Here is an 11,588-nt window from a genome sequence, read left to right as displayed (position 1 = left end):
GGGTTGTATTGAGAGAATACTACAGTGGAGCTTTTTTTACCTGAAACTATATTACTTTTATTTATACCTCACACATTTGGACGACACCAATGTCATAACATTATCTTAAGATTTCCTGGAGTGTTCTACGGTTTGATCCTGACGCTCAGCAAACAATCCCTGTAGCCTCAGGTTCTGCGTATATATAGCACACAGCCTCAATACTAATGACCCAAATCACACACAAACCACAGATATAGCATTCACTAGAGGCTGTGGCTGAGTTTTAATCTGGGTCTTTAGAGCAGCAAAACGTCTGTGTGTGTGTGTGTGTGTGTGTGTGTGTGTGTGTGTGTGTGTGTGTGTGTGTGTGTGTGTGTGTGTGTGTGTGTGTGTGTGTGTGTGTGTGTGTGTGTGTGTGTGTGTGTGTGTGTGTGTGTGTGTGTGTGTGTGTGTGTGTGTGTGTGTGTGTGTGTGTGTGTGTGTGTGTGTGTGTGTGTGTGTGTGTGTGTGTGTGTGTGTGTGCTTTTGTTGTTAATTTCATCAAACTGTGGTGGAAGTGCTTTCCCTTAAGTAATGATCCTTTTTGAGATAACAGTCATTTTCTTTTCAAGCTACTTTGTACTTCAGATTCCACTACAAGGGAAATGTTGAACACTTGATCTGAGCTAAAATATTATACTTTGAAATCATAATCCCGATTATTTTTGGTCAATAATTGATATCACGATTTTTAAATACGATTATTAATTGGCTTTGAAAACATCCATTTATTGAACTTTCAAACAAATACAAATAATAATTTGAACAGTATCTTTTTAACTGTAGATTACAACCTAGCAAAGCAAAGATAATTGTTGAATACTTTCTGTCATTAAGCCTGAAGGTGCATTTATTATGATAATGACTTTTAAGTAACACTGTTAGTGTTAATGTCTCTGTGTCTGTATGCAGTAATTAGCACCAACATGGTTCTTATCGCTAACACCTTGTTCACACCTGAATAGTCTATTATGTTACAACCCACCCGGTGCCTCATTTGTAAACATTGTGTCGGTACAAAAAAGGGTTTTAAAGACCCTCTCCTATCAGGAAAAAAAGATGCACACCGTCAGTGGAAACTCTATGCATACAAAATGTGTGAGACTTTGGGAATGAATGGTGCCAATGTCAAAGAAACATAATAAATATACAATAGTCTAATAACCCTCCTCACAGCTAATATCTCTCAACAGCATAAACCGTTTTGTTTTGGTTTGTTTGTTTCTAAAATTACAAATAGTCACTAGAGGAGTTTAAATTGGTGCTCTCAGGACAGAATGGCTTAGTACCTTGTGTGCTAATGCATGATTCATCTGTCCCCCTTTCCTGTGTGGTGGAACATTACTGATGCATTTCCACTTTTCTGCTTTCTCTCGTATCTAAAGATATTTGAATGGGTTTGGATTTAGGAGCTGCTACTAATTTGTCTTGTTTTTTAGCCTGTAGCCTTTCATTCACTTGGATCTATTTGTTTTCTTGGTCGCAACAGAGCTATTGACCTAAAGAGCAGCTGCAAACTGTGCCATTGTTTGTAAAGTTTCATATTTTGCATAAGTAGGTTTTACTTTTCAAATGTTCACATGTCTGTTGACGACAATTTGCTGTTTAAACCCTTCCTATTTTTGCACATAAAAAAACAAATATGCATAATCTGAGGTCCATCAACTTTCAAAGTTAACTACAGGTTTAATTCCTTACTTTATTCAAGGGGTGTTAATATTCTTCTAATTTACAATAACAGTGATGAGACAATTAGTTGATTAAATGATTGAATCCTTCAAAAAAACGAGCAATTTGGATTGTTTTTTATTTCAGTGAGTACATTTTCAAGCAAAAACTCCAACATTCTCTGTTTACAGATTCTTAATTTTGAAGATTTTATGCTTTTAATTTAACGTAGTTGTAAATGAAATATATTGGAGTTACAGCACAGCTAGCACTGATAGTGAACTTATTAGTTTTTAAGTCTTACATTATCACACACCTTCCAGATACTAACAACACATACTAAAAACCTTGCTCGCCATTGGTTCCAGTAAATTAACAAATAAATGAAAATGTAACCAAAATACTTTAGATAGGAACCGTTTTCTTGACATTTAACAACCAAAAATAACAGATAATAAATAATTAAAATGTCATACCTGCTTATGATAAACCCCCTAGTGTATTCAATGTTCTAGCTCCACATACAACTCCTCTTATTTAGAACTCACCAACAGCGTCATTCATGAATAAGTGGTAAAACAGATTCTTCTAAATGTGTGTTCTTGTTTATGTGTGTTTATGAGTATCTTTCTCTCTTAACAACGCTCCTTTCAATCCCCCTGTACTTTATCTAATGCAGCAAAGACATTTTGAGACATCCTGCTGTGTTATCTGTTCCTCCCAGGTCTCCCTTTGCTTCAGTGGCAGACTACTCAGTAACCCGAAATAATGTCATTCAGCTCTGTCTGGAGCTCACCACCATTGTACAGCAGGTGTGTGTAATTGTTTGTGTGTGTGCGTGTGTTTTAAAGGCTGATAGCTTTTGGTTGTCATAAAATGCTGTGTGTGGGTGTGATGCAGCAGCCTTAGACTCGCATCCCCGAAGCAAGACTCAATTATTTGCTATGTAAGCCCTTACAGTGTGTCTTTTGTGTGACTGATATGTGTGTAAATCAAGATAAATGTGTCTGTTTTTGTGGGCGTGTTTATACTAGGGTATAGAGTATGCAGGTGCAGGGTTCAGTAACGTGAGGCTCAGACAGTATACAGAGCACTTTGACAGTGTATGTTTCTGAGCATTTGCAAGACAGGGTGTTCTGCTCGCGCTACATTAAATTCTGCTTTCCCCCCAGGACTGTACGGTGTTTGAGACAGAGAACAAAATCCTTCATGTGGTGAGTCCTGCTTCCTCAGCCAGTTGTCACTTATTTGCTCTGCATGCATGGGTGGTAGTGTCCTGTTTTATTAAAAATGTCCCACATACCCTTACTCCTAACTCTGCAATCACCAACAGTCAAGCTTCAGTTGGACCTAGTAGTGCATTTTAAATGTACATCTTGTAGTATTTTAAAGCAATAGTTTTACATTTTGGAGAAATTGCTTTTTTGCAAAAACTCAGACAAGAAGATCAATATCCTTCTATTCAATTTGAAGCTACAGCCAAGAAGGGATTATATTAGATGAGCATGAAGTCAGGAAAGAAAGTGAAACAACTACCATGGCTCTTTCAAAGGTTTGAGAAAACAGCAAGGGGCAGACATCACCCAGTGAGGGCGCAGCTAAAAAAATGTATAGTTCTTCCTTCTTTTGAGTTGAGAAATGATGTTGTTACGATCTGAGGGTTAAACAAGTAACCAGTTTACCATATCTTTTGAAGCAAATAAAAAGGTACATTCTTTATGTAAAGGGTTATCTAAAGGGTTATGATGAGATTGCATTTCGGCCGTTGTTTTTCACCTAATTTTGGTATACAGACTGACCGTTTGTCTGCATTAAACCAAAGTCTGGTTGCGTGATTGGTCAGTACACTGGGACTACCAGCGGTAACATTAATACAGTCCTGTGTACACATAATTGAAATAGCCTTAATGATTGTGTTACATATTTGGAGTGAGATATATGAGTGAAGCAAAACAGACAGATGGAGAGTTGTATTGATTTTCTCATCAAACTCTTTGCATGATAGCAAATAAACATTGTCCAAAATGTGCATATCTGCCCAGGAATATATTCATCTGTACGGTTTTAACTTCCAATAAAATGGATGTATAAGACATTTAAAGAAGGCAGAAGTAACAAATCCTTCCAGAATAAAAAGTCCCTGTTACCTTCTTGGATCAATGGTTCCCCTAATAGTAGGGCTGCTCAATTAATCGTATTTTAATCGCGATTACGGTTATGTCTTGCAACGATTACGAAAACAACGTAATCGAAATAAAACGATTATTTTATATATATATTATATATTATTCTTATTACTTTTTTTTTTAAATCATTTTTTTTTTTGTTGAATTATACTTAAAGTTCAGGGTAATCAACTGTTAAAAACATACTGTTCAAATTTTCTTTCTCCAATAAATGGATGTTTTCAAAGTCAATGAATAATCGCATTTAATAATCGCAATTACAATTATTGACCCAAATAATCGAGATTATGATTTTTGCCATAATCGAGCAGTCATTTTGACTTGTCAAGTACAGGTGTTACGAATACAAACACTAATTACTGCATTACATTGCAGTAATTGAAGGGACAGGGCCCTTGTTAATGTCATTAGTTCCACCTGCGCCTCTTCCTGTTATGGCAAGTTGACATTTCTGCAATAGAAAAAAGGTCTGTGACAGTGAGAGAAACAAACAAGCCAGCAAGGCTGTCCAGTTTCAGGTCGGGTAAAATGTATTCTGAAAATGCTCCTGAAGAAAAGAAAAACCTGTGGTGCCAATGGAGGAATACTCCAGAATATCATATGGAGGATGTTGTATGTTACTGAGGTCACTATGAATATCATAGGATTCTTATTCAAATGTGTTTAGAGCCAACACTGTGGATTATCAAGAAAATGATGTCCGCTGTCTTGATTCTACCTACCGGTACTTTCTACCAGGGTAATGGTCCCAAAAACCGTCAACAGCATTCAAGTTCTGTTTGGTTAACACCTGCAATATAATTCTGAGAAGGTAGATATTTCAGAGATGGAGGTTTGAAAGCACTGGACAAGTAAAAAGAAAACTAAATGCATAACTAAGTACTTGCTGCGAGGGGGAAATCATGTTCTTTTATTGTTATTCAGGCAGACAAATCCTACAAAGGCTACAGAAGGCACCAGTAATAAACCATCACTGTGTTAATAATGGCAGATTCCAATTCTGAGACATTGTATTTATATTAGGAAAGCAAATATGTTTATCTCCTCAGTAAAACCCAAGAGCAAACCACAAATAAAGAAACAAAATATGTGGTCTACGTTTGACAAAAACAAGTCTTTATCTCTGTTTTTTTTAAAAGCACCACTGCTGAACCTGTTTTATAAAAGCTCTGTGTGTTGTTATTTGTCTTCTCTCATTTTCTTCTTCTTCTCTCTAGTGCAAGACTCTCTCGGAGGTGTGTGAGCACATTGTGTGTGTGTCATCTGACCCGCTTGTTTCTCAGTCAGCCCACCTCGAGCTGGTTCACCTCACCAACATCAAACCCTCAGAAGGCCTGGTAATGACTCTGTGTGTGTGTGTGTGTGTGTGTGTGTGTGTGTGTGTGTGTGTGTGTGTGTGTGTGTGTGTGTGTGTGTGTGTGTGTGTGTGTGTGTGTGTGTGTGTGTGTGTGTGTGTGTGTGTGTGTGTGTGTGTGTGTGTGTGTGTGTGTGTGTGTGTGTGTGTGTGTGTGTGTGTGTGTGTGTGTGTGTGTGTGTGTGTGTGTGTGTGTTGTTTATATTTATGTTATATCTATATGTTTGCCTCTGTGTACAATGGCATTGTTACAGGATAAGGAACCTATATGACTTTATAGAATTACATTTGTATTACATTTTTTATTCTGTAGACTTGAATCAAATTTTGATTAGATGTAACATATTTGCCAGGATATAAGAAAATCCTGATATTGACATTAATATGGCGGTCAAACCTTTTGTTCATTTTTATTATATTATATTGCAGAATCCAGACAACTGCTTAACTACTATTTGATAAGGATTTTTTGAAAAACAACATTTACAAGATACAATTCCTGACACATTTAGAGACAGTATGTTTTTGAAATGTTAGCCCTTTCAATGTGGATCCAGTTTCCAGTTATCTAGGTTTGTTAAGTTCCATTGAATCCCAAACCTTTTATTATGTCTCATTTCTTTTCTCAAAAAGCAATAGTTAACATATTGCAGCTTCTGATTTTAGCACACTGTGTTCTTAGGCTGGTTAAAATGACAGGCAGGTTGTGAACATTATTTCGGATGCCAGTAAAAACGTTAATGTTTCTGCCCTTCCAAGGAACAAAAGGTGAAAATACATTTGCGTTTGAGTTATTTTAGCCTTTAGTCATTGTTGACAGATACACCTAATGAGATACGATAATGCATTTTGAAGGATTCAGATGTTATAAGTGGATAAGATGCTGGAATTGAATGTTAAACAATTGCAATACTTCAACTACTGAGCAAAACTTCCTTCTGTCCATCAGGGAATGTACATCAAGTCAACCTACGACGGCCTCCATGTGATCACAGGAACTACTGAAGGGGTAAGAGGATTAGAATCCCATTTTCACACTTCCACAAACTAAACCACAGCCAAACAGTGTGCTTTATCTTTGGCAAAAACAAAATGCTTTTCACAAACATCAATGAAGAGGATTTCACACCACACCAGGGGTGTGTAGAAAACGGAATCTCACTCCAAATATATTCAACATTTGGTTTCCAGTCCAGAGGGAACACTCTTTTTCCAGCAAGTTAAACTTCAGTATGTTGCACAACTTGCCTCCACTAGTATGCAGGCATCAATACACTTGGATCAATTAATCAGCATTTCTTTTCTGTCTCTGTAGTCCCCAGCTGACCGCTGTAAGAAGATCCATGCAGGAGATGAAGTCATTCAAGTCAATCACCAGACTGTGGTGGGTATATTATCATTAAAGTGTGCGTGTGTGTCTGTGTGTCTGTGTGTGTGTATGTGTGTGCGTGTGTACTACGATATCTTCCACATTTCTTATATATGTTGTGTGCATGTGTTTGAGAGCATAAAAGTGCACTTCTTTAACATAAACAGTGAATTTAGATTTCTCACATAGGTATGGTTAATTGAATGGTAAAGGACGATTCCTTTTATATATCCACATTAATAACTCAATCATTTGGCTTATTGAAATTCTTGTTTTACTTTACCTTCTGTCGAATCAGGAGTTGACTCTGGTTGCAATTATCTGTCTAGAATTTAGTAATGTCTGTTTACATCTAAAATGCAGATTGTGCCCTTATTTGACAAGGTGCAAATGCACAAAGCATGTTGCATTGCAATTAAAACAATCAGAGCCTCTAATCTTCTCTGCACCTCTTTTTGCATTTTGATCAGATCTCAAGTCAATCCGGTAAATTAAATTAAGATTGTGTGTTTGCCTTAATTAGAATTACTTAAAGATCAAAGAGAAAGAGCTGGGAACAACACAATGTTTTGATGACTTCAGAGTAGCCATTTTAATGTGTGTGGAGTTTTGTTATTTACGAATATCCTATATCAACAATGTTGGCATGGTTTACTAAACAAAAGAGAAGAGAGAGATATTATAAGATGCTTTTGTTTTCAAATTGAAGGGCAGGTTATATCATATGACAGCTCTATAGATAGACGTACCACCTCCACACCCACTTGATTTGCACAAAAGGCTGAACAAGCAAGATCCAATCACGACTTGGACAGAACTCAAACTGCAAGCTGAATACAAATATAATGCTGTGATTGTTGTTCATTATCCAGATAATTATAACTGCAAGCGGTTACCCTCTCAAATCCACAGGTGGGCTGGCAGTTACGCAACCTAGTCGGCTCGCTGAGGGCAGATAAAGGCGTCGTGTCCCTGACCCTGAAGAAGCGTCCACAAAGCACGCTCAGCTCTGCCCCTGCTCTGCTGAAAAACATGCGCTGGAAACCCCTAGCACTGCAGGTGGGGCGAGCTCTACCTTTTATAGACTTTATTAAAACACTGGTCCACATTACTCCCCACAGTGTTCCCACTCCCCGCACAACTGCAGCCAAAGTGTGGAATTAGGTCAGAATTCTGTGTCTCAGAATGGTGTTGTTTGCCAGGTGAACACTGGCATGAATGGTAGGAGAGAATTGATGGCCACCTCCACACATATTCCCTGTGCACCCCGCAGTTATATAATGGATATCTGTAATTAACGCTGATTATCAAGAGGAAACACACAAGACATCAATTATCCCCTGCTCTGCATCTGTGCATGGTTCACTTTTTAACAGTTTGTTCATAAGCCTGTCTACTAGAAATGATTTTATACTACTAATTGTACATACATTTTAAAGGCAATGTACAACCTACCTACAAATATGTTTTTGTTTTCTTGGCACAATCTTGTACAGATTTGTGTTGGTAAGGCAAGTTTATTTATATAGCACCTTTCAACACAAGGCAATTCAAGGTGCTTTACAAAAATGAAAGACATTCAGACAAAGGCATTTAAAAACAGTCATTAAAAAGAAAAGATAATAAAAGAAAACATTAAAAGAAAAAATACATGAATAAAAAGTACACAATGCTAGTGTGTCAATGAAATGCTTAATCAAAGAAGTAAACATTTGTTTGTTTGCCTAAGCATAGCCATAAAGTTGTCGATCATCTTTTACTTGTGTCAATCAACATTATGCAGATACACTCAGTATCTGTATATTTTTACGACATGGCAGATTTGTTCATTAAAACTGTTTTTGTCAATGTCTGACTGCATAAGAAACACAAGAGGACAGGTTGTAAACAAGCAGTTTAATCCAAAACACTTTATAAGGAGCTACAGTACAACCAAATATAATGGCATCCCAAATGTCTGAACTGAATCAAATTAAAGCAGTTTAAGTTGTTCTGTGAAATTGTTTATTTAGTACAATTTGGCCAAATGTAATTTATCTAACCTAGTGTTTAGTTTAAAACCTGTATCTTGCATCAGATTTATTTTTTATGATTTCACCACAACCTTAGCAAGTTTGTTCATTATTGGGAAGCTAAGGTTGCTAACTGCCACTGCGGTACATAAATGGCTTGGGTTTATTTTGCTGCCAGTTGGTCAGCAGCGTTATGTTTTCAGGTTGTCAGCCTGTCCGTCCCAATCACGTGAATGCTTATTACAGTTTTTCTCGATTGCTAACACACCTTTTCTTTTTAATTGCTCAGTTTCTCAGATTGTTTGACCACCCAACTACACACTGCTGAGCATAATCTAAGCACTTTCATCTGTTATGGGCTGTGCTCTGTACATAGAGGTGTCTGCAGGGAAAGGTTGCTTGCTTATACAGAAATACAGTAAATGAAGAAATACAAATGAGTTGTTGAAAACAAATCACATTTGATTCAAAAATCACATTGTGCAACATGCACACAGCTCATAGTTACTATGCTTCGGATCTCTCTAAGTGTGATGCATTGTTTGCCAAAACCCAGTTTGTAACTGCTGCTTCCTGTGCCTCATTGGAAATCCTTAACCTTCCACATGCACCTCTTTGTTTCTCAGTCCTTCAGATAAACAACACAGACATAGTGGTTGGTCAGTGTCTGTGTTGCATAACAGTAAGTCTACCACAGTACATTGTGCAGGATGTTTGTACAGTTATAGTCTGCAACATGCCAACCATTCAATTACAGTAATGAAGTAAATACGTTTCACACAACAGAGATAAGCACTGATATATCATGAGTTATGCAGAGCTACAAACTGGTAACTAACCTGTTATCAAGTCTAAGTGTCCGGATTACAGAGGCGATAGTAAATCGTCTTAGATTAGTCTGAACCCTGTGTCCAGCCTCTCTCATCGACAAACCATGGTCTCTCCCTCCAGCTCTACCTCTACCTCTCATTCCTCCTCCTCTCACTCTCACCCCACCTCTTCCTCTTGCTTCCATGTTGGCTTCCATTGTTGCTGTAAGAAAGTACTCACCTGTGGTCTTTTTATAGTGCTAACATCCTGATTGATGAGCCAACAATTATGCTAACACGTGTTTGCTCAGGTGGAACGTGTTTCTTGATCATTGGTCCATGTGTGAGGCATTTTGAATATCAGTGTTTTAAACCTGCTAACACGTGACTTTATGTCAGATTCCTGTGTCTTACGTGGAGAAACGTGTGCAGTGGTTTGCAAAAAGTGCCATGTTGATTTGCAAATTGTGTGAAAAGCTGAAAACGTGTTTAGAGTTTTGGAGATTCAAGCCGATGTTTTGCTCTTTGAGTGTCAGTTAAAATAATTGTGCTTTATGTAGCATTTTAGTGTGTTAGCAATCGAGAAAAACTGTAACTGTCCTCCAACATAAGTATGTTTTTGCCCCCTATAATTGGTCTGGAGTGCAACTGCACAGATACTTGCTCAACAACAACTGAAACCAGAAATATTGGCACCAGATTTATTTAAAAACAGATACCAATCATGGTCAAGTTTTTTGGATAATTTCTTTATAAAACTGATCAATTTGAGGCATTAAAAATGTCCATAAAAGTGTATCAAAACAGTGACAGAGAAAATGAATTGTCCTAACCATAGACTGCTTTGCCTTCTGCAGCCAACCAGAAGCCCAGGCAGCAGTTCCGCCACACCCTCAGGCACACCCACCAAGAACTCCGCCATCCAGGACCTTTACATCCCCCCTCCCCCTGATGAGCCATACACACCCAGGTACACTGTAGTCTTAGAAAGAAAAAAGAGTGACAGCAAAGACGAGTTTTGACTTTCATTTAAATGTCTTTGCCTGTAAATCTGCCTTGTCCGCAACTGTAGAGATGAGACAGGAGTCTTGCCGGGAGATGAGGCATCTCGTAACCACAGTAGCGTCAGTGTTGCTAAGCGCTCTGAGTCACCAAACTCCTTCCTGGATCAAGAGTCTCATCTGCGAGAAGAGGAGGAACCCGTGTACTGCACCACACCTACATATGGTACGCTCCAGTGGTGAGAGATTGGGTTTAATCTAATTCTGCTGCATTGAGCGACTTCAGAAAACAATCATGAGGCTAAGAACCCACCTGCTGTCCTCAGGCGGTCCATGAAACGTTTAAAAAAAAAGTGATGCAGTTCTACATTGTAGGTTGTGGATAATAATACATAAAACCTTGCCAGAAACCTTGTATCACATATCAGAATAAATCTCTAATTTAAAGGTGAATATTAAGTTGTATTATTGTGTTTACTTGTAGGCAGGCTGAGGCCCATCTCCATGCCTGTGGAGTGTAACTGGGTGGGCAACTATGAAGATCCAGCCAAGCTTAACAGAGAAAGTCGCAGAGGTGAGGGCTGGCGTGTGGAGTGCATATGTGTGTGTTCCCCTGAAAAGCCTGTTAGATTCAGTTAAATGTTCCTGTCTCTCTGCATTACCAAGAGATCAGTGTGTGTGGAGATCAATGCACCTCCATCCCCTTCCTCTAATTCTCCCTGTGATTAACATCATAGAGGAAAGAAGTGGGGGGGATTAGAAGGTAAGGAGAGAAAAAAGGAAAGGTAGGCAGTTGCTACAAAGGCATAGAAAATGAAAGGCAGCCATGAAGGGAGAAAGAATAAAAGAGAGGAAGCGAGACCTCCACCTGAATCACTCACGCAGTTGCCATGGCGACGCTGACAGCAGCTCTTCTCGGTGTCTCACTTTGCTCTGGCCGCTGCCTAGCAACCAGAGGAGGAAAGGGTTGGAACCGTGAGGAGAGAGAAGAAGTGAGACCTGAGTTTCCTCCCCCGGTGGGAGCGCTGAAGAAGAAGTTGGTCGGAAAAAAATATGTAGACTTAGAGTCAGTGAACCAGAACCAATTCAATAAGCACTCAAGTCACACTTAGACACACATGCGTGGACATGTTCTCTCACAACAGCATCTTGATGGTGGAAAATATGG

The 11,588-nt window shown here is 38.5% G+C and overlaps 1 protein-coding gene across 1 annotated transcript in view; it reads left to right on the top strand.

Moving 5' to 3' along the window:
- cnksr2a (connector enhancer of kinase suppressor of Ras 2a) overlaps window positions 1-11,588 on the top strand; it is a 51,777-nt gene that overhangs the window by 20,151 nt on the left and 20,038 nt on the right. Inside the window, exons 4-12 of the mRNA XM_079661606.1 lie at window positions 2,414-2,501; window positions 2,862-2,903; window positions 5,093-5,212; window positions 6,179-6,238; window positions 6,545-6,613; window positions 7,511-7,657; window positions 10,277-10,389; window positions 10,492-10,646; window positions 10,905-10,994. Coding sequence (XP_079517732.1) covers window positions 2,414-2,501; window positions 2,862-2,903; window positions 5,093-5,212; window positions 6,179-6,238; window positions 6,545-6,613; window positions 7,511-7,657; window positions 10,277-10,389; window positions 10,492-10,646; window positions 10,905-10,994 — 884 coding nt within the window. The remainder of the gene's footprint in view (window positions 1-2,413; window positions 2,502-2,861; window positions 2,904-5,092; window positions 5,213-6,178; window positions 6,239-6,544; window positions 6,614-7,510; window positions 7,658-10,276; window positions 10,390-10,491; window positions 10,647-10,904; window positions 10,995-11,588) is intronic.

This window comes from Notothenia rossii (assembly GCF_949606895.1).
Source record: "Notothenia rossii genome assembly, chromosome: 12".
Lineage (NCBI taxonomy): Eukaryota > Metazoa > Chordata > Actinopteri > Perciformes > Nototheniidae > Notothenia > Notothenia rossii.
This window is presented reverse-complemented; position numbering and strand designations above follow the sequence as displayed.